General features: G+C 40.1%; 1 protein-coding gene across 24 annotated transcripts in view; it reads right to left on the bottom strand.

Annotated features, from left to right (window-relative positions):
* L3MBTL4 (L3MBTL histone methyl-lysine binding protein 4) overlaps positions 1 to 22,555 on the bottom strand; it is a 470,574-nt gene that overhangs the window by 65,864 nt on the left and 382,155 nt on the right. Inside the window, exon 17 of one of the 24 annotated variants that reach the window (XM_054672319.2) lies at positions 11,091 to 11,402. The exons of 22 other annotated variants lie outside the window; for them this stretch is intronic. In XM_054672319.2, the coding sequence (XP_054528294.2) occupies positions 11,242 to 11,402 (161 nt within the window). In that variant the 3' untranslated portion in view covers positions 11,091 to 11,241. Of the gene's footprint in view, positions 1 to 11,090; positions 11,403 to 22,555 lie in introns of those variants that run through there. One more of the 24 variants, XM_063795952.1, reaches the window with a different exon arrangement.

Below are 22,555 nucleotides of genomic sequence, written 5' to 3'. Positions count from 1 at the left end.
ATGTCTGGGGTGGACGTGCTCACTAAGCAGAGGAAGGTCAAGGTGGGGATAGGAGCTGGAGACAGAACTTTGGAAGCCATTAGCCGTAAGACTGAGTGAAATTACTCAGAGACTGGGAGAGAAGAGAGCTCCACGAAATAATATTTGAAGTCGGATAGAGAAAGAGGAGGCAGCAAAGGAATCTGAGAAAGAAGGAAAGGCCAGATGGGAGAAAATTGAGTCTAGGATGATGTCTGGGAAGCCAAAGTAGATTTCAAGAAGGTGGGAACGGTCTCACCGGGCCCAGCGCTTTTCCATGGTCAAGTAAGTGAAGCCCTGGACACAGTCCTAAGGTTTTGCAATGAGGTGCTCAGTGGGCACCTTGACAGCAGGGCCAGGCTGTGAGGATAGAGGAGCTAGCCTGCTGCAGGCTGAGGGCGGGGAGGAGCTCTGCAGAGGCAAAGGCACATCTTGAACCCAAGTCTCCTCATTGAAATGCAGAGGATGGTGAAACTTTTTTTCCCTTTTTCAGGGTATTTCCATGTAGCTGTGGGAGGCACTACCAATAAATGTATCTGAAGGGTAGCACAAAGCTTGGTGAAGAAATTCAGAAAAAGGACAATGGAAAAATAGACTGAAGGTGACAAAGAGCTAAGACCATGAGTCACTCATTTTCAGACACAATCTGTTGGAAGCACCGCGGCATGCCATCCTGTTCCCCTTTGTAACCTGCAACAAGAGCTGCTCTCCAGTGGGGCAACTGCCTTTTGCGGCCCTCCCTGCATGGAAGTGACTAAATAGCAGCATTCAGACTATTCGTGAGGAGTGCGCAAAAGGGAAGACACTGATTCTTGGGGTTTCTGTGAAATCTTTTTCAATATAGACAAACGGAGGTAAGTTGAGAATCGAAGCCATTGCATGGCGCACCCCTGGTCCCAGTTCTCCTGGTGCAGCGGGGGGGCGGGTTTCTCAGCCTCCCTGCCAGCTCTTCCTGCCTCCCCTGCCTCTCTCCTCTCCAAGGCACTTTCTCTTCAGGCATTACACACACTCTCTAGTCCTTCCCTTCTACCTCATCCTCCTGCCACAAAGATGTGCTGAGCGCTGCTGGGACACCCAGTGTGGTAGTGGTGATGCTGCTGGTAGTCATTTACTACCAGGCATCTTCTGCCACTCTCTCTATTAATCCCAAATGTTGGTCTGTGTCTCAGATGTAACTTCTGTACCCTGGGCCAATTTCTAATAAACATTTTCTCTGTGATTTTTGGTAGGAAATCTAAAATTCAGCCTTTCTCAAATTAGCCTCATGATCTTCACCGTACAATCTATTTCTCCACAAGTATTTCTTATTTGTGGTTAATAGCATCACCATATTCACCATATGCCCAGCTGCTATTACAAGGCCATGTGTAACCACTTCCTTTCCTTACGTCCAAATGGCAGCTCAATCCCTTTAGTTCCTTCTCTGCAGTATTCATGGAGCTGTGCTTCTGTGTCTATGACCACCGTTCTGCTCAAACCTTCACCTCCTTTTGCCAAGACCTCAGGGAAGCTTCTGACCACGTGCCTTATCTCTGATTCTGCTCCCACTCACTACAGCCTCCACAATGCTTTTAAAGTCATTTTTTCAACAACACAAATCTGATCATGTACCTCTGGGACAAGTTTATAGACATCCAATGATTTCTTACTGCCAACAGATTATAGTTGATGCTCTAATTTAGCACTGCTCAAAAGGTCTTTAAAAATCAGTCTTACAGTAGCTTCATCATCCACCTGTGTGCCAAGCATAGTGCTACTTACTTGCTTTATAAGGATTATCACATCGAATCCCAACAACATCTCTGTAAGGTGTATATTTTAATTTGTTGTTGATTTGCGAAAATTAAGGCACAAAGTCTACGTGATTTGGCTTAGGGTCACCCGGCCACAAGTAAGGCAGGAGTGAAATCCAAAGTTTATGCATTTCAAAATGTTTTCTCTTTTTTACTTTTATGTATCAAGAAGTATCACTGAGCACATATTTGTGCCTTCTATAGAAAGGCAGAGGTGCTGCTGTTAGTCCTCAGGCAGTGGTTAAGATTCCTGCCTTGGAGTCACACTGCTCGGGTTTGACTCTTCCCACCCTCACTTTTGAGCCTCCTGACCTTGCGTAAATTTCTTAATCCCATTAGGCCTCTGGTTACTCACTGGTAAAACAAGGGCCTGTGGGATGCTGCGAGGGTAAGTGAGATTACAGATGCAAAGCCCTGAGGAAGGCATGCCTGGTAGGAGGCCAGAGCTCAATACAGTGAGGTCGCTCCCTGGGCGCTGTTTCCTGCTCCTTTCCAGTAAAGGCGTGGCTATACTAAGAGTTTAAAAGAAATCATTTATGTGGCTAGACATACTGACTTCTGTAGCAGAGAATAGATAGGGAGCAATGGCTCTCATTAGCTTTGGAGATGATAATAAAACTGGAAAAGATCAGAAAAGTGGAAAATGATCTTTGCATCTGAGTGCACTGATTCATGACGTGGGAAGATAAAAGAAAGTCCTATTTTTTTTTAATAGTCCTTAAAACTCAAATGGAAAAGTAAAAAATCTGCAGAAAGTAAGCCAGCTTTTCTTTCCTTTTGATAGAATGAAGAACATTCCAGTGGAAAGTGTAGAAATACATGGCTAATTTCCTGTGGACTAATTTAGCTTTCTATGAAATGAGAAAGTAAATAAATCAGGATCAAATAATTCAACAATGCTACAAGCATTTATCAAGTACCCCTTTTTGATAAGCACCATGCTGGACATTGTGGGAAATATGTAAAAAGAAGGGGAGAGTTTAATAGTTTACAACTATTAAAGTTGCCTGGAAGAGGTATTTAAAGTAATTGTAACTGAAAACCGTATTCATATACCGTGATAATAAACTGTGTGCCTGTGTGGGGCTGTACCTTTCACACTTCACCTGTCTTCAGCCACGCGGGGAAGAGTACAATTATCCTGTATGTTCCAAGTGGGATCTGAAGTTTAAAACTTAGGTAATTTGCCCAAGTTCGTGCAGTGTTTCAGTGGTAGATTTATTATTTGAACCCAATGCAGTTCAGCTGCAACAAAATGCCTGTGCGAATACATAGCTATTACTCTTTTTACAAGTCTGTTAGTCTCCTTTAAAAAACCTACCTGTGTGACTTATTTGATCACTTTTCCCACACTGGAAGAAGTCCCACCAAGATTAAAAATAAAGATACCCAGCTAATTTTTGTATTTTTAGTAGACACCGGGTTTCACCATGTTGGTCAGGCTGGTCTTGAACTCCTGACCTCAGGTGATCTGCCCACCTCAGCCTCCCAAAGTGCTGGGATTACAGGCGTGAGCCGCCACGTCCGGCCTTATTACTTCTTTGACAGCATTCTTTTGCAATGTTCACAACTACCCTCACTTACGCATTTTGCAATTTGGATGGTCATCGATTGGAATTTCTTAAAATGAGAGCATATCCATGCATGTTTTATATGGAGTTGATAATCACAACACAGGTGGTGGTTTCCTGGTTTTCCCTGTTTTACTGTCATCTCAAAAACAGTGACTAAGGAGCCCATCTTTTGCAGCTATCTTTGTACTACAATACAAATACAGCATTTATACTTACATAAATAGCTTTTCAGGGCAGAAAATACAGCAAGATGAATCTGTCATTTTTATTTCCTAATACATTCCAGGATATTGTTTTGCTAAATCATAGTCACTAAAGCCCACAAAATATGCAAACTGCCTACTTTCCCCCGTCAAGGTACACTATCTGAAAGAAACCATTACATAAATAGTGCCTCTGCTAATTAATTACTACTGGTCATACTCATTTTTCCAAACTAAGAAATGAAACCAAATAGTGTAATTTACATTTTTTTCTCCAACTCTAGTTAAAAGTAAAAAGACAGGGATAAATTCAGCTGCAGAATGCTGCTTACAATGCTTCCTTTTTTTTTCTAATTACTCAAATCAATGGGTATTAAAAAAGACCCTCCTATTCAGTTTGGTTTTTGGTTTCACACAACAGGGTGGTTAATTAAAACCACTGCACATTCTGGTATGCAGTTTATGACTGTGAAAAGGTTACACACTTGAAAATAAAGTTCACTACGCCTCCTGCATTTAGCTAAATAATCACAGAGGGGGTTTAAAAATAATTTATAGCCCTCCCTTCCAAGAGGCTTTTCTTTTCCCTGTTTACTCATGACTTCCCATCAGCACCTCCTCTCAGCACCTCAGGGAGATCATACTGATAGGATCTCTCCAAATTCCTCAGTAAAGTTACAATTTTGCAGAGAGCATGAGAAAACAAGCGTCCTGGTTCTGGTAAAAACAAAACAAGACATCATCCTGGAAAAATGACATTCCAGAACTGGAACACATAGCTAAGCATCCATTGGATAGCTGCAGCACTGATCGCCCAGGTAAATGTCACAAAAAGATCTACTTTAAAGACACTCTCTTTTTGGTTAAGAAGAGTCACCTCTGCCTCTCCTTTGAGAGGTCTCTAAATTCAGACAGGGCATCCACTGGCCCCAAACCCCACAGACCTCACCGCATCGAATGAAAACCAAGGTTCATCTCATCTTTTCAAAACAAATCATAAACTTCAGACATGCCTACGCCTTTTCATGCTATCAGTGTCTGATTAATGCATTTGTGTGTGAATATATTTCAGTTTTTCTCCATTTCTAAAATATTCACTCTGTTTAACTCTTCCAGACCTTTACTATGTGTAGTTTTGTATTGCTGATTAGTTTCAGGACTGCTGCTCTATATTCTAAAACAGTGATTCCCAATCTTTTTGGCACCAGGGACCAGATTCGTGGAAGACATTTTTTCCACAGACAGGGGCTTGGGCGAGGGGTGGTTTTGGGATAAAACTGTTGCACCTCAGGTCATTAGGCATTAGTCCCATATGGAGTGTGCAACCTAGATCCCTCGCATGTGCAGTTCACAATAGGGTTCACACTCCTATGAGAATCTAATGCCATCGCTGATCTGACAGGAGGTGGAGCTCAGGCAGTAATGCTCACCAGCCTGCTGCTCACTTCCTGCTGTGCAGCCTGGTTCCTAAAAGGCCTTGGGCCAGTACCTGTCCATGGCTTGTAGGTTGGGGACCCCTGTTCTAAAATTTTAGTGAATATTTTGCTTCTATCTATCTGATGGCTGTTAGGGTAAAAAATGTTGGTCATACATTATCACTTAAACTACGTCAGCTGCAGATGAACAAAAACTCAGTAAATTGGCAGATTCATCATGATACGACTGACTTCTCTCATGTGTCTTTTCCTCCCATTGATTCTTTCTACAATGAACATTATTTTAGCCTTAGAAATATAAAAATAGGACATCATAACAAAGTATGGTTAGAACAAAAGACAAATTCTGGTGTCCTAGATTAGAAGAAAGGAAAAGGCTTGGTATATAGAATTTAAAAAAAATTTAGGTGGGTGCCCCTTTGACCATTATTTCAAGTGGGGTTATTTTCCTTAGTTAAAATATTTTACAATATCATCGCTGTGTTTTACAATGCCAGTGTCTTATCTCCAGGAGGTCAACTTGTATTTGTATTATTCAACATTTCCAATTTGCAATGACTTTAGCAAGAAGTAAGAGTTAATCTTTACCAACTTCCTGAGAAAGTGGTAGACAATAAGCTGTGGGAGACAGTCTGATGAACTTACGGTGAGCTAAAGACAGCAGCTGATTAAAAACATACGACTGTGGGTTTTAATCCTAGCCACTCCCTCAATCTGCCGAAGAGCTAAGGAAGAAGTCATGAACACCTATCCAATTTCAACATCTAAAATGTCACGTGAGGATCAGAATAACCACACTGAGTAACACTATCAACACCATGGGCTGTTTAGTGAGGACTTATAATAGTGACTGAGAGTATGATTACAAACATAAGGGGTTGAATATTGAATATTAATTAACATTTACTTTAATATTGAATGTTTAATAACAGTCACATTCATAAGTTGAAAATATCTAAGTAGAGAGGTTAAATGGCTTACCAAAGGTCACATAACGAATTGGTTTCTAAGCTAAGATCAAATCTATAATTTATTGCCTTAATTTTCCTCATGTTATGTTAAATTTAACAACAATAAAACCTAGATTATTAATATTCTTGCAACCAGGAATCTTAATTAACTTGCACGTCCACTCACCAGTAAAACAGCTGGTGTTTTGTTTGTTTGTTTGTTTTTTACTTTAAGTTCTGGGATACATGTGCAGAACGTGCAGGTTTTTACATAGGTATACATGTGCCATGGTGGTTTGCTGCACCTATCAATTCATTATCTAGGTTTTAAGCCCCACATGCATTAGGTATTTGTCCTAATGCTCTCCCTCCCTTGACCCCACCCCCACAACAGGTGCTACCGCATGATGTTCCCCTCCCTGTGTCCATGTGTTCTCATTGTTCAACTCCCACTTATGAGTGAGAACATGCGGTGTTTGGTTTTCTGTTCCCATGTTAGTTTGCTAAGAATAATGGCTTCCAGCTTCATCCATGGTCCCTGCAAAGGACATGAACTCACTCATTTTTATGGGTGCATAGTATTCCATGGTCCATATGTGCCACATTTTCTTTATCCAGTCTATCATTGATGGACATTTGGGTTGGTTCTAAGTCTTTGCTACTGTAAATAGTGCTGCAATAAACATATGTGTGCATGTGTCTTTATCGTAGAATGATTTATAATTCTTTGGGTGTAAACCCAGTAATGGGATTGCTGGGTCAAATGGTATTTCTGGTTCTTGATCCTTGAGGAATTGCCACACTGTCTTCCACAACGGTTGAACTAATTCACCCTCCCACCAACAGTGTAAAAACATTCCTATTTCTCCACAGCCTCTTCAGCATCTGTTGTTTCCTGACTTTTTAATGATCACCATTCTAACTGGCGTGAGATGGTATCTCACTGTGGTTTTTATTTGCATTTCTCTAATGACCAGTGATGATAAGCTTTTTTCATATATTTGTTGTCCGCAGAAATGTCTTCTTTAGAGAAGTGTCTGTTAATATCCTTTGCCCACTTTTTGATGGGGTTGTTTGCTTTTTTCTCATAAATTTGTTTAAGTTCCTTATAAATTCTGGATATTAGACCTTTGTTAGATGGGTAGTTTGCAAAAATTTTCCCCCATTCTGTAGGTTGCCTGTTCACTCTGATGATAATTTCTTGCATTGTGCAGAAGCTCTTTTGTTTGACTAGATCCCATTTGTCAATTTTGGCTTTGTTGCAATTGCTGTTGATGTTTTAGTCATGAAGTCTTTGCTCATGTATATGTCGTGAATGGTATTGCCCAGGTTTTCTTCTAGGGTTTTTATGGTTTGGGGTTTTACATTTAAGTCTTAATTAATCCATCTTGAGTTAATTTTTGTATAAGGTGTAAGGAAGGGGTCCAGTTTCTGTTTTTTGCATACGGTTAGCCAGTTTCCCAGCACCATTTATTAAATAGGGGATCCTTTCCCATTGTTGTTTTGTCAGGTTTGTTGAAGATCAAATGGTTGTAGATGTGTGGTGTTATTTCTGATGTCTCTGCTCTGTTCCATCAGACCTTACATCTCTTTTGGTAACAGTACCATGCTTTTTCAGTTACTGTAGCCTTGCAGTATAGTTTGAAGTCAGGTAGCGTGATGCCTCCAGCTTAGTTCTTTCTGCTTAGGATCGTCTTGGATATATGGGCTCTTTTCTGGTTCCATATGAAATTTAAAGTAGTTTTATCTAATTCTGTGAAGAAAGTCAATGGTAGCTTAATGGGAATAGCGTTGAATCCATAAATTACTTTGGCAGTATGGCCATTTTCACGATATTGATTCTTCCTATCCATAAGCATGGAATGTTTTTCCATTTGTTTGTGTCCCCTCTGATTTCCTTGAGCAGTGGTTTGTAGTTCTCCTTGAAGAGGTCCTTCACAACTTGTATTCCCAGGTATTTTATTCTCTTTGTAGCAATTGTGAATGGGAGTTCACAGCTAGTGTTTATACTAATGAGACTTAAGAGCATTGTGATACTGGAGTCACCACTGAATTAAGTTATAGAAGAAAGAAAAGAATTAATTTGGTTCCCCACAAGATTACCAGTTTTCAGATAATAAGACCACAGTAAAATAGACTCAATATTAAAATAATACTCCATACCTTTTAAACTGGATAATTTTAAACTGCTGTGACTTATTTTGCTTTCTCTGAATGTTAAACAGAATTTGTAAAGAAACCTAAAAAGTGAAAGTTTAAATCACCGAAACCATGACTACTTCTCACCCACTGTTCTTTAATACTAAACAAATATGAGGATTGAATTACTGTAATTTCTATCAGCAAATAAAAGAACAGCCAACAAAACTAAAATTAAAGCAAAAGTAGAATTAAGTGAAGGCATTAGAGGGTTCTTGCTGGCCACACAGGAGACCTAGTCACCTGCAATTGCAGAGGACCCTGACCCTGTCTGCCCGGGAGTATGCTTAAATACACTATTATAAAGTAATTAAGATATTTCAGTTTCAGGGGAAAATTAGAATAAAGAACTTTCAATAGGTAAAATGACAATTATTTGTAGGTGACATGTTTATTTACCTAGAAACCCAAAATAATTACATGAAAAAATTACAAATAAGAAGAGATTACAGTGGCAGGATTAAATGTAACACACAGAAATATACAATCTTTCCATACAGACAATCTTAGGTGGAGGACATCAAGGAAGAAATACTTCCATTTATTGCAGCAACAAAAATGATGAACTGCTTAGGAATAAACTTCGTAAGAAGGGCGCAAGTTCTACATAAAGGAAAACTTAAAATGCAATTACAGGACAGGAAATATTTGAGTATGGGAACAGCTTACTATGGTCAAGTTCATAAAGGGTAAAATTAAAAGTTAAATCATAAATTTATTGCAATCCAAAAATTAACCAACTGGAATGGAAAAAAGTTGTACCAGAAAAACTGATATTAAAGTTCATTTGGAAAAATGAACGAGTAAGGGTAGCTGAGGAAATGCCGAAAAGGATTAGAATAGGATAGATTCACACACAGAATCTAACCTGTAGATTCTCACAAGCATGAGTGATGAGTACAGAAGACACTTTGAAGCCTCCTTTACACAGCAACATGAAAACCATCCAGGTGGCCATGGGCAGGGACTGGTCACTTATAGTGTGCAGCTCCATGTGTTAAGAACTGCTGGTCAGATTTTATTGCTAAAGGACACAAGGAAACTGTTTAACAATGTATGTGGTATGCCATCACTTGTGTAAATACACATACACACATATATTTAAATAAACAGAACATGTTTTTAGAAAGACACACAAGAGAAGTATACAGTGATTATTCCAAGGGAGGAAACTGAAGGCTGAGGATCAGGTTCAGGGAGAGATACCCCTTTATACCTTTTGAATTTTGCACCAAGTGCACAAATCAATAATATGCTTTTAAGCCTTCTCAAAATTCTGGGTGATAGAACAAATAGCTAGCAAAAATCCTAGTCTGGGAGAATTAGACTGTGAAATGAAAGAAAGCAGGAACACAAACATATATACATCTTCTGACTTTATCATCAGGTATTAATTTGCATTGCTTTACTAAACAAGTGAAGTATTAGGTTTATTTTAATGAAGAGACTCTTTTTTTTTTTTTTTTTTTTTGGAGAAGGAGTCTCACTCTGTCGCCCAGGCTGGTGATGTACAGTGGCACGATCTCAGCTCACTGCCTCCACCTCCCAGGTTCAAGCGATTCTCTCGCCTCAGCTTCCTGAGTAGCTGGGATTACCGGCGCCCGCCACCACACCTGGCTAATTTTTGTCAAATAAAAAAATTTGTTTCAATTTTTTCTTTGTATTTAGTTTAATGCTATCTCCATTTCTCTCTACTCCCTATTTCGTTAATTTTCTAAGATTTTTCTGGCTTGAAGTTTCATTGCATTAAAAACGTCTTACGATAATTAAGTAAAACATTTTAAAACAGGCACACTAACATGAAACATACTGAAACTGCACTGTAGGATATAAACAACCAAGCAGCCAAATTACACCCAGAGTTTTTTCCCTTTATAAATACAATACGTTTATTGTTATGAAATACTCAATGAACGAACAAATTAATCCTACAATTTCATCTTTCCCTTTACCAAGCTGGTCCATGTTTCCATTTTATAGTTGCTCTCTGGCTGGACTGCTCCATAAAACACTTAATACATCCAATTATTAATTATAGGAAGCTGGGGTTTGTGATCATTGAGAAAAGCCACATGTGATCCAAGTTCTAAACCCAGCTCTTGTCCTGATTTATGCTCCTCTCCCTCCTCCCCCGTGGGAGTAGAATGATCATTGAGCATTATTTTAGTTTCTGTTTCAAAGGGGATTTTGTGAGCTGATATATCTTCTGCTAATAAGCATAGCAGAATGGTGAACAGTGTTCTTGTGTTCCTGGGCATTTGGGTTATAGGTTTTCTGGTTGCAGAGAAGATAAATGCCTTCCTTCACCTTATTGTAGATAGCAAGAGAATGTATATGAGGTGCTACTTCTTTGTGGCCGTCTAACTTCTGAACATTTATAAGTTGCTAGGTGGGACCATTCTTTGCCTCTTGAGAAATTCAGGGACCATCAGCATCTCATTTTTTTAAGTATTTACTTAGTTCACAGATCTGTTTGTCAGGAATTTAGGCTCAAGTGGGCTGGTCAGTTCTGATTTCAGCAGGGCTCATTCACATGTTCATTGGACAGTTGTTGGCTGAGCAGAGAGGACATGGCCTTGGCTGGGATGACCAGGGCAGCTGACTCAGCTTCACAGGTCTCATCCTCCAGCAGGTCAGCCCCAGCACGGCTTCATGGGGAATGGCAGAGGAACAAGAGATGAAGGGCAAATGGAAAGTGCTGTCTCACACCTCTGTGTGCCTATCTGCAGTCATCTGGTGACTAAAGGCAAATCAGATTCATGTTTTTTTTTTTTAATTTCATAGATTTAGCAGGCACAAGTACAGTTTTGTTACACAGATATATTGCATAGTGATGAAGCCTGGGCTTTTAGAGTAATGGTCACCTGCATTGTGTGGTTTGTACCCATTAAAAGGAATTTCTCCACCCCTTCCACCATTTTTTCTTTCTTTCCTTTTTTTTTTTTTTTTGAGACGGAGTCTTGCTCTGTTGCCCAGGCTAGAGTGCAGTGGTGCAATCTCAGCTCATTGTAATCTCTGCCTCCCAGGTTCAAGCAATTCTCCTGCCTCAGCTTCCCCAGTAGGTGGGACTATAGGCACCCGCCACCACGCCTGGCTAATTTTTTGTATTTTTGGTAGAGACGGGGTTTCACTGCGTTGGCCAGGATGGTCTTGATCTCCTGATCTCGTGATCTGCCTACCTCGGCCTCCCAAAGTGCTGGGATTACAGGCATGAGCCACCGCACTTGGCCTTAAATTAAAAAAAAAAAAAAGAACAACAAGTTACGTGCAAAAAAGCTTATGATGTGCTATTTTATATCACTGAATGGAATCTGCGTTTTCATGAAATATGTTACACACACACACACACACACACACACACACACACACACACACACACAATCTGCATCAAAATAATACAGGTCGGGGGGGCAGAACTGACCACGGGTTGTGATTGTGGGGGCTGGTAATCAGCACATGGGGTCCTTTGTACTGTACTGTTGACTTGTTTTTTATCCTGTTTTTTTTTTTATTGTGGTAAAATACACACAATATTTACCGTCTTAACCATTTTAAGTGTATAGTTCAGTGGTATTAAATACATCCATAATGTTACGCAACCATCACTGCCATCCATCTCTAGAACTCTTCAACATGTTAAACTCAAACTCTGACCCAGTAAACAATTCTCCATTCTCCCCTCCTCCCAGCTCTGGCAAGCCCCACTCTACTTTCTGTCTCTATGATTTTGACTATTATAAGTACCTCATATGAGTGGAATCATAAAGTATTTGTCTTTTTGTTACTGGCTTATTTCATCTCACAGTTCATCTGTTTTGTAGCATATGTGCAAATTGCCTTCCTTTGTTAGGCTGAATAATATTCCGTTGTATGTATATGCCTCATTTTGACTTAATTTGTGGCCTAACCTATGTTTTGTCCTGGAGAATGTTTCTTGTGCACTTAAGAAGACTGTATGCCGCTGTTGGGTAGTGTCCTGTATGTATCTGTTAGATAGCTGCTTCATTGTGTTAAGTCCTCTATTTCCTTATGTATGTGTGATTTTTGCATCCATTATTACCATATAACTGTCTACTTCTCCCTTCCATTCTTTCAGTTTTTGTTTTATATATTTTGATGGTCTGTTATTAGGTGCACAAATGTTTATAATTGTTATATCCTTTTGTGGTATTAAATATTTTATTAATATATAATGTCTTTGCCTATTGTAACATTTTATGATCTATTTTCTTCTGGTATTAGCATAGCTACCTCTGCTCTCTTTTGGTAACTATTTGCATGAAATGCCTTTTCCATCTTTTTATTTTTAATCTCTTGTGTCTTTGGATCTAAAGTGAGTCTTTTGAAGACAGCATATAGTTGGATCTCGTTTTTCTTTTAAACCTATTCTGCCAACCTCTGTCTTTTGATTGGAGAGTTTAATCTGTTTACATCTAAAATAATTAGTGATAGAGACTTACATCATCTTGCTATTAGTTTTTCATGTGCCTTACAATTGCATTACAATTATATTACATGTAATTACGATTACATTACTTGTAATTACAATTACATTAGTTTTGTTTTCCTACTTCCTATATTACTCTCAATGTTTAGTTGAGTTTTTGTAATGAAATGTTACAAAAAATCCTTTTCCACTTTCTTTTGTGTATATTCTATAGCTGTTTTCTTTGTGGTTGCTATAGGATTACTAAAGTTACAGCACTTTAAATTTATATCAGCTTAAGTCCGATGACACACAAAAACTCTGCTCCCACCCTTTTTGGTTGTTGATGTTCCAAAATTATATCTTTATACACTGTATGCCCCAAACCATAAACTAATTATTTTAAATGCATAGTCTGTTAAGTTGTGAAAAAATACGGAATTACAAACCATTGTTATACTAAGACTACCTATTATAGTTGTTTAAGGTATTTACCTTTACTGAGATCTTTATTTCTTCACATGGCTTTGAATCACTCTCTAGTGTCTTTTCATTTCAATGCGCAGGACTTCTTTGAGCATTTCTGGCAGGGCATGTCTGGTGGTTATGAACTCCCTCAGTTTTGTTTATAAGGGAATGTCTTAATTTCTCCCTCGCTTTTTAAAAAATTATTATTATACTTTAAGTTTTAGGGTACACGTGCACAATGTGCAGGTTAGTTACATATGTATACATGTGCCATGCTGGTGCGCTGCACCCACTAACTCGTCATCTAGCATTAGGTATATCTTCCAATGCTATCCCTCCCCCCTCCCCCAACCCCACAGCAGTCCCCAGAGTGTGATGTTCCCCTTCCTGTGTCCATGTGTTCTCATTGTTCAATTCCCACCTATGAGTGAGAATATGCGGTGTTTGGTTTTTTGTTCTTGTGATAGTTTACTGAGAATGATGATTTGCAATTTCATCCCTGTCCCTACAAACGACATGAACTCATCATTTTTTATGGCTGCATAGTATTCCATGGTGTATACGTGCCACATTTTCTTAATCCAGTCTATCATTGTTGGACATTTGGGTTGGTTCCAAGTCTTTGCTATTGTAAATAGTGCCACAATAAACATACGTGTGCATGTGTCTTTATAGCAGCATGATTTATAGTCCTTTGGGTATATACCCAGTAATGGGATGGCTGGGTCAAATGGTATTTCTAGTCCTAGATCCCTGAGGAATCGCCACACTGACTTCCACAAGGGTTGAACTAGTTTACAGTCCCACCAACAGTGTAAAAGTGTTCCTATTTCTCCACATCCTCTCCAGCACCTGTTGTTTCCTGACTTTTTAATGATTGCCATTCTAACTGGTGTGAGATGGTATCTCATTGTGGTTTTGATTTGCTTTTCTCTGATGGCCAGTGATGATGAGCATTTTTTCATGTGTTTTTTGGCTGCATAAATGTCTTCTTTTGAGAAGTGTCTGTTCATGTCCTTCGCCCACTTTTTGATGGGGTTGTTTGTTTTTTTCTTGTAAATTTGTTTGAATTCATTGTAGATTCTGGATATTAGACCTTTGTCAGATGAGTAGGTTGTGGAAATTTTCTCCCATTTTGTGGGTTGCCTGTTCACTCTGATGGTAGTTTCTTTTGCTGTGCAGAAGCTCTTTAGTTTAATTAGATCCCATTTGTCAATTTTGGCTTTTGTTGCCATTGCTTTTGCTGTTTTAGACATGAAGTCCTTGCCCATGCCTATGTCCTGAATGGTAATGCCTAGGTTTTCTTCTAGGGTTTTTATGGTTTTAGGTCTAACATGTAAGTCTTTAATCCATCTTGAATTGAATTTTGTATAAGGTGTAAGAAAGGGATCCAGTTTCAGCTTTCTACATATGGCTAGCCAGTTTCCCCAGCACCATTTATTAAATAGGGAATCCTTTCCCCATTGCTTGTTTTTCTCAGGTTTGTCAAAGATCAGATAGTTGTAGATATGCGGCATTATTTCTGAGGGCTCTGTTCTGTTCCATTGATCTATATCTCTGTTTTGGTACCAGTACCATGCTGTTTTGGTTACTGTCGCCTTGTAGTATAGTTTGAAGTCAGGTAGTGTGATGCCTCCAGCTTTGTTCTTTTGGCTTAGGATTGACTTGGCGATGCGGGCTCTTTTTTGGTTCTATATGAACTTTAAAGTAGTTTTTTCCAATTCTGTGAAGAAAGTCATTGGTAGCTTGATGGGGATGGCATTGAATCTGTAAATTACCTTGAGCAGTATGGCCATTTTCACGATATTGATTCTTCCTACCCATGAGCATGCAAAGCAGTGTGTAGAGGGAAATTTATAGCACTAAATGCCCACAAGAGAAAGCAGGAAAGATCCAAAATTGACACCCTAACATCACAATTAAAAGAACTAGAAAAGCAAGAGCAAACACATTCAAAAGCTAGCAGAAGGCAAGAAATAACTAAAACCTCCCTTGCTTTTAAAGGATGGTATTTCTGGATGAAAAATTCTTGGTTGACAGTATCTTTGTGTTTTTTAGTACTGAATATTGGCCCATTATCTCTGGCCACCAAGGTTTCTGACGAGAAATTTGAGGATAAGCTTAAGGATCCCTTGTATGTGATGCCTCTTTCTTGCTGCTTTCAACATTCTCTGTCTTTTGAAAGTATGATTAGTGTTTTGGTTTGGATCTCTGAGTTTCTCTTAGAGTTCATTGAGCTTCTTGGATGTTTATATTCATGTCTTCTACTAATTTTGGAAATTCTCAGCAATTATTTCTTTAAACATTCTCTATACCCCTTTCTCTCTTTCATCCTCTGAAATTCTCACAATGCATAAGCTGAATCTCAGACTCAATAATTTCTACTATCCTATCTTCAAGTTTGCTGATTCTGTTTTTTTTCCTGCTCAAATCTCCCTTTGAAGCCCTCTAGTAAAATTTTCACTTCAGCTATTGTGCTTTTCAGCTTCAAAATTTCTTTTTGGTTTCTTTTTAGGTTTTCTATTTCTCTATTGATATTTCCATTTTGTTAATACATTGTTCTCTTGAGTTTCTCTACATCTTCCCCTACTTTGAACATCTTGAAGACAGTTGCTTTAAAGTCTTTGGTGGAAATCTCATCAGGCTCTTTTTCAGGCACATTTTCTTATTGACTTATTTTTATTCATTTGAATGAGCCAAACTTTCCTGTTTCTTGTAAGTTTTGTGATTACTTATTGAAAACTGAGCATTTAAATCTAATAATGTGGTGACTCTGGAAATCAGATTCTTTCCCCAGAGTCTGCTAATTTTTTATATTTAAAATTGTTGTTGTTTGATTGTTGTAGGCTGTCTCTGTGCCAAGGATTAGCCTGAGGTATAAACATAAGGTCTCCTTAGGTCTTTCCTGGGCCTGCACCTTTCCCGGGTCATACATAGTCATTTTCTAACTTCTCCATACACATGGTTGCTTTTGGATGTTTTAGTCTTTAATGTCTGGTCCCAAAAGAAGAAAAGAGAAAAATGAGGGGAAGGGGGTAAAAAATAAAAGTGCACTGGCTTTTTATATTCCCTGAGTCACTTCAGTTGGTGGGGCTTGCAACAATGCGGGGAGATGTGACAACAATGCTCACCACCTCTTTGCACTTCTGTGATCGGAAGCAGCAATCAGCAGTCAGAGCACAGATCCCTGACCTTTGGAAGACAAGACCCTTTTTGCCCACCCTTGCTCCCACAAGCAGTGTGTAAGCTGCTCCAGGAACGCATGCATACCTGCCTGCCACAGGGGTGGGAGTGTGAAATGGGTAACTACTACTGTGCTAAGATAAGAGGTGGAATGACTGAAAGTAACTGCAGTTTACCATGTTAACCACTATTTATTGTCCACGCAAGCCTTTCTCTGGAAGTTGCAAGGCTTTGATAGACTCCAAGACTCTGGAGTTCCAAAACAATTGCATCAAACAGATTCTGCCAGTGCAGTTATTGTCTACGAAGGGAGGATTCCTAGTGATTCCTACTCCAGTATCTTCCAGAATCTTCTCCCAAGAAGCATCTCATTCTTGCAGTGGAGAAATTCATTAAAAAAGGCCACCATGCTCTACATGGAAATTTGTGCAGGGCACTTCCCTTGGAAGTATAATGCAAGACTAGAAACTTGATTTCTGTAAATCTCAGGTTAAATTAGCTTCACATCTACTAACAGGTGAAGTATTCTGCTTGCAGTATGCAAACAGATAACTGGTAGAACACAAATGTGTAACTATAGCCAACATTACTGCAACCAACTGTAGCCTCTGTTAACACAGGCTTAAAGGATTGTGGTTTAGAAAATTTTACTCTGTTCTTCTGCATAATGACATTTGAAATCATATAGGAGAGGCTTAATAATAAATATTAGGGAATATTTAGATGTTTGGCTAATGTATTAAAGTGCTGGTTGCTCTGAACAGGGAAATAAAAGGAGGAGTAGGCTCCTGATGAGTAATTGGCACTGGGAAGAAAGAAGTTGATAGGATAATTTGGAGAGAGGATAAGGGGGTGAAATAACTCTTGCACCCACAGACAGGAGAATACGTACTTTGGAACAGGTTAAGATAAGTGGATAAAGAAGGAGTGGGAAATATCTGTGTAACGTTCTAGTTCAATGACAGAGAGAGAAGGGCAGGGATACTGATTGAATATTTATGTCACAATGAGATTTAATCAATATTGATGCAGATAAAATAACTTACTTAGACATATTTTTAACAGAGATACCAGAAAAAAATTCTAGAGGATACTAGAAATCCATTTCTGGATCTTTTTTTTTTTTTTTTTTTTTTTTTGAGACAGAGTCTTGCTCTGTCGCCCAAGCTGGAGTGCAGTGATGCAATCTCGGCTCACTGCAAGCTCTGCCTCTCGGGTTCACGCCATTCTCCTGCCTCAGCCTCCGGAGTAGTTGGGACTATAGGCACCCGCCACCGCGACCGGTTAACTTTTTTGTATTTTTAGTAGAGACGGGGTTTCACTGTGTTAGCCAGGATGGTCTCGATCTCCTGACCTCATGATCCGCCTGCCTCGGCCTCCCAAAGTGCTGGGATTACAGGCGTGAGCCACTGCACCTGGCCTCTGGATCATTTTTTGACTGTTAACCTGACTTGGTGATCCTAGTAAAAGACAGCAACATTGATGGGGGAGAGCGGCACTTCTGTTAAGAAGTATAGTGCAGCAATGTGAGGAGGCATCTAAGAGAAATCAAAAACAACAACAACAAAAATGCCTACATTCCACTGAACTACAAATATTATTCAAGAGAAAACTTTTGACTGTCTTTGCCTCATAAATAATTAGCAATTTTGTCACCCATTTTTGCATGTTATCATTAATTAGGTATTGTGGATTGAATGTCTGTGTTCCCCCAAAATTCATATGGTGAAATCTTAACCCCCTATGGTTTTTGGAGATGAGGATTTGGGAAGGAAATTAGGGGTTATATGGGGTCATAAGGGTGGATCCCTCATGATGGGATTAGTGCCCTATAAGAAAAGACACCAGAGAGCACCTACTCTCTCTCTTTCTTTCTCTCTCCCCCAACCTCCCTTCCTCCCTCTTCCCCAACCCTCTCTCCCCCAGCCCCATGCATACACATACAGAGAAGAGGTCACAGGAGCACACAGACAGATGGTAGTAGTCTACAAGCCAAGAGAAGAGGCCCCAGAATCAAACCTACCCTCCCCAAACTTGATCTTGAACTTCTAGCCTCCACAACTGTGAAAAGTAAATTTCTGTTGTTAAAGCCACCCAGACTGTGGTATTCTGTCTTGGCAGCCTGAGCTGACTAATACAGTTGCTATCTAAGATTGCCTGTGATTAAAACACTGAAGGAAAAATAAGAAAATTTTCTCTGCTTTTAAAAAGAAAATACGCTGCTCCACCCACATTTTAATGCTAGAGTCGGCTCTTTATCTTCCCACATATTCTCTAAGGACTATTCACCCCAATCCCTTTCTGAATGTCTGTGCTAAAGAAAAAAGCCTTCACTTTTTGAGTTTCCCCCAATTTAAACCAATGCAAATGAAAGGGTAAGGAAAGAGTGCCCTAGAGCCTTTCTTTTGGATATTTCTCTTATTTGGAGTTTTGCAGATTCTCTTAGTTGACTGATATTTTAAAAATTAAGTATGCCAGTGAATTTATGCACACACATACACGTATACCCTCTTCCATCCTGTTTCCTGGGCCCTAAGCCTCTCACAGTGACACTTGACAAGCGTGGTTATCTCAAAGTCCCTTCATGCTGGGTAAGCTTCCGCCTTTCTAGAAAAGGGTCAAGTGTCTTTGAAACTAAATTCCAGTGCCTGGCTAACCAATGAGTTTGTACCAATATCTAGAACTAGTATTAATAGTTGATTATGATACTGCTGATTGAAATACTAAAATAAATAAAAGTATCTGAAAAATTAGATGATGAAACAAAACTTACAATAATAAAAATAACACAATGTTCATTAGCTTAAGTAATATGATTATCGAGAATGTCAGGATAGCAGGAAAAATTATGTATTTTCAAAAACTCATTTTCAAATATTAAACTTTTTTCATTCTCTCCCTTTCAACTTATAAGAGTAATGCATGTACAGTAGGAAACATGAGAAATTTCAAAAGGCCAGAAGAATATAGAAAGAAATTAAAAATACTTGGAATCTTACTTCTCAGAAATATACCCTGCAAGGTATTTTGAATTGTAGTTCATTTTTTTTCCTGTGCAAATAAATAAATAAACTTTAAAAAATTCAACACAAGAGATCACATTAAAGATTTCCTCTAAACCAGTGGTCTTTCAACCAGAAGCAATTTTGTCCCCTTCGTCCTGGAGATATTCAGCAATATCCAGAAGCACTTTTGGTTGTCACATCTTGGGGTGGGAGGGTTGCCTCTGGCATCTAGCGGGTAGAAGCCAGCGATGCTGCTATATATCCTGTTCCAATAATTAAGAATTATCTGACCCAAAATGTCTATAGCATTGGGATAGAGATATCCTGCACCAATCCATTACAGAACCAAAAACTTTACTAATTACAGTCTACTCCATACTGCAAACAATTACTGAGTACCTGCCGTGGGTCTGTATATACAAAGATAAATATAATTCAGTCCCATCTCTGTTGAGTGTGGGTGATAGACAAGTACATAAACCTAAATGAGTAAACTTTTTACTCACATCTCTTTTGAGACAAGGAGTCCTTTGAGTGGCTTAAGTCGCTCAGTGCTTGAAACCTTCATTTCAAGGTTTATGAAAAGAACCTACATTAGTCCTAGTCTGAAAAAGAGAGACACCTGAAGGTGGCAAGCCCCTAAACCATCCTATTCTTGGCTCCACTCGACCCTTATCCTGCCATTCCCATGGGTGGCCTTCTGCTCTCCACTCTCAGTTGTAGGGTCACAGGGGAGGAGATTAAGTCAACATAATAATATATTTGCAAATCACATAATTTCTATAAAATTTGAGTTGTTTTTTGCCTTGATTCCTAGAATTTAAAAAAGTAAAACAAGAACAACAGCAAAACTTGTGATCTGTTTAGAAAATGTGTCACAACAAAGAAATAGCAGTGGCTGACACTTTTGACAGATTCCCAATCAGGAGTCAGGGGTTGTGCTGTTTCACGTCTATCACATTATTCAATCCTCCCAACCTGAAAAGATGGCATAGCTGGCCCCAAATCTCAGCAAGGACACTAAGGTCTGGAGATGGGGGCGGACTGCCCAGTACATGCAGTCTATCAGTGGTGGAACCAGGAGATCCCTGCCATTGGGCCTGCAGCTGTGGAGCCAGCCGCTTCTGGATCTACCTTACTGCCCAGGTGAGCATGCCGCAAAGTGACTCTCAGGCCATGCCCACCACATCTGCCATCTCATCTTCACCAACTCGCTTCCAACAGGTGAGCACCCATTGGGGTCTTCAATGGACTGGCCCCCCTAATTTCTCCAACCTATTAATCTTCTTTCTTCATTGTCCTTTTCTTCAGCTTAGGCTGAAATTGACTTTTTTTTTTTTTTTTGTCTTGTAAATGCTCCACATCCCCTTATTTCTCTGTCTTTTCTTTGCGATCATTTGGCAAAAATGGCAGTCGGGAAGAGCCTCACTACCTGCTCTTCCTGTGTGTGCATAGGCTGTCATGAAGGCAGAACGTGTCCACAAATGTTTCCTGCTCACCAAGCACAGAGAGGTCCAGCACTCGCAGCCACACTATACCCTTGCTTTGGTTTACCTGCTTTTCTATGCACCCAGTGGACTGTTTCATTCTTCTTTTATTTTTTTTAGACGGGGTCTCACCCTGTTGCCTAGGCGGGAGTTCAATGGCACAACTGTGGCTTACTACAGCCTGAACCTCCCAGGCTCAAGTGATCTTCCCAACTCAACCTCCTGAGGAGCTGGGACTATAGGTGTGTGCCACCATGCCTGGCTAATTTTTTTTTTTGGTATGGATGGGGGTCTCACTACGTTGCCCAGGCTGGACTTGAACTCTTGGCTTCAAGTGATCCTCCTGCCTTGGCCTCCCAAAGTAGTGGGATTATGGGCATGAACTACCACCCGGCCATCTGTGAACCATTTCGAACTTCCGCTTCCTTCAATATTCCCATACAGGTTTCCCCAACTGCCATACCTCCCCAAGCCCTCCCCACAGAGGATGTGGCCTCATGCTTTACAGAGAAAATAGAAGCCACCAAAGTGAGATACCTCACTAATTCAAAGTTTACAGAAGCCGTTCCTCCTCCCACCCAAGGTTAATCCCATCTCTTGAGTTGTCTCAGAAACCTTATGACCTCAATGACCCTTCTGTCTTGGGTAAGTTCAACCTCTCCTTCTCACCAGGAGCCTTCCCATTGACACTGGAACACTAAGTGCCCTCACTTACAAAACATACACACACACATACGTGCACACACACAGACACATACACACACACCAAGCACGTAAATCCACACCTGCCTCCAGTCCTCACCCTCTCTTCCCTGAACTTCTCAGCCACTTCCATACCTCCCACCTACCCCACCCTCAATCACTCAATCTGACCCATGACTCTGCCACAGCTTTCACCAGTGTCCCCAAAGACCTCAGTGTTATTCAATCCAACACAATGGGTTTTCCGTCCTACGTGAGCCCTCAGCATCGTCCAGTACTGAGACCTCTTTTTCCTCTAGCTTTTTCTCTCCGTACTTGGGAAACAGTGGCCTTTGCCTCTCCTCCTGCCTTTCCAGTCAAACCCTTCCTCCTTTGGCCAAGCCTTTGAGTGTTAGTCTCTCAGGTCTTAGGTCTAGGCCTTTCTGGAACACCCTTTTGCTAAGCAATCACATCCAGATGCAGGAGTTCAACTGCCACCTCTGTGCACACTATCTGCAAATGTTAATCTCCCGCTCAAACCTCACTTCAGAGGTTCTGACTCATATCCTTGCTACTTGACATTTCCTCTTGGCTTTCTCAAAGGCCTCTCAAAATGGTACACATTAAGACGTAACTCAATATTCTCATCCCTTCTCCTGCTATCTCCAAATCCCAAACCTAATCCTTTTCAAGCTTCCTTATCTTAGTGAAAAGCACCCCTATCTATTCAGTTGTCCAAGCCATCCTTAATACTTCCTGTCTCACACCCCCATTATCCAAGTCCTGTTGATGCTCACCTCTGAAATACATCTTGAATGTATCCTCTTCATCTTTTCTATACCACTGCACAAGTCTGAGCATCATTACCTCCATCCTAGGACACTTCAGTGGGTTTCCAGCTGATCAATGTGTATCTGTTCTGTCCACTCCCTGATCATTTACTCTCCCTGCTTTAAACTTGTGGATGCCTCACCACTGTATTCAGAACAAAGGCCAGACTCTCCCTGTCTCGGTTCAATTTGAGACTTGCTTTCCTCAGAGCCACTCACTCTCTCCCCACAGGCAGTATTCCAGGCCTGGGATTCTACTGTTCACCTTGACAGGCCATGCATGCTGCTCTCCGTGCTAGGCT

Source organism: Pan troglodytes, chromosome 17, assembly GCF_028858775.2.
Source record: "Pan troglodytes isolate AG18354 chromosome 17, NHGRI_mPanTro3-v2.0_pri, whole genome shotgun sequence".
In the NCBI taxonomy this organism is placed as follows: Eukaryota; Metazoa; Chordata; class Mammalia; order Primates; family Hominidae; genus Pan; species Pan troglodytes.
The sequence above is the reverse complement of the archived record's forward strand: the minus strand, read 5'-3'. Positions and strand labels throughout refer to the sequence as shown.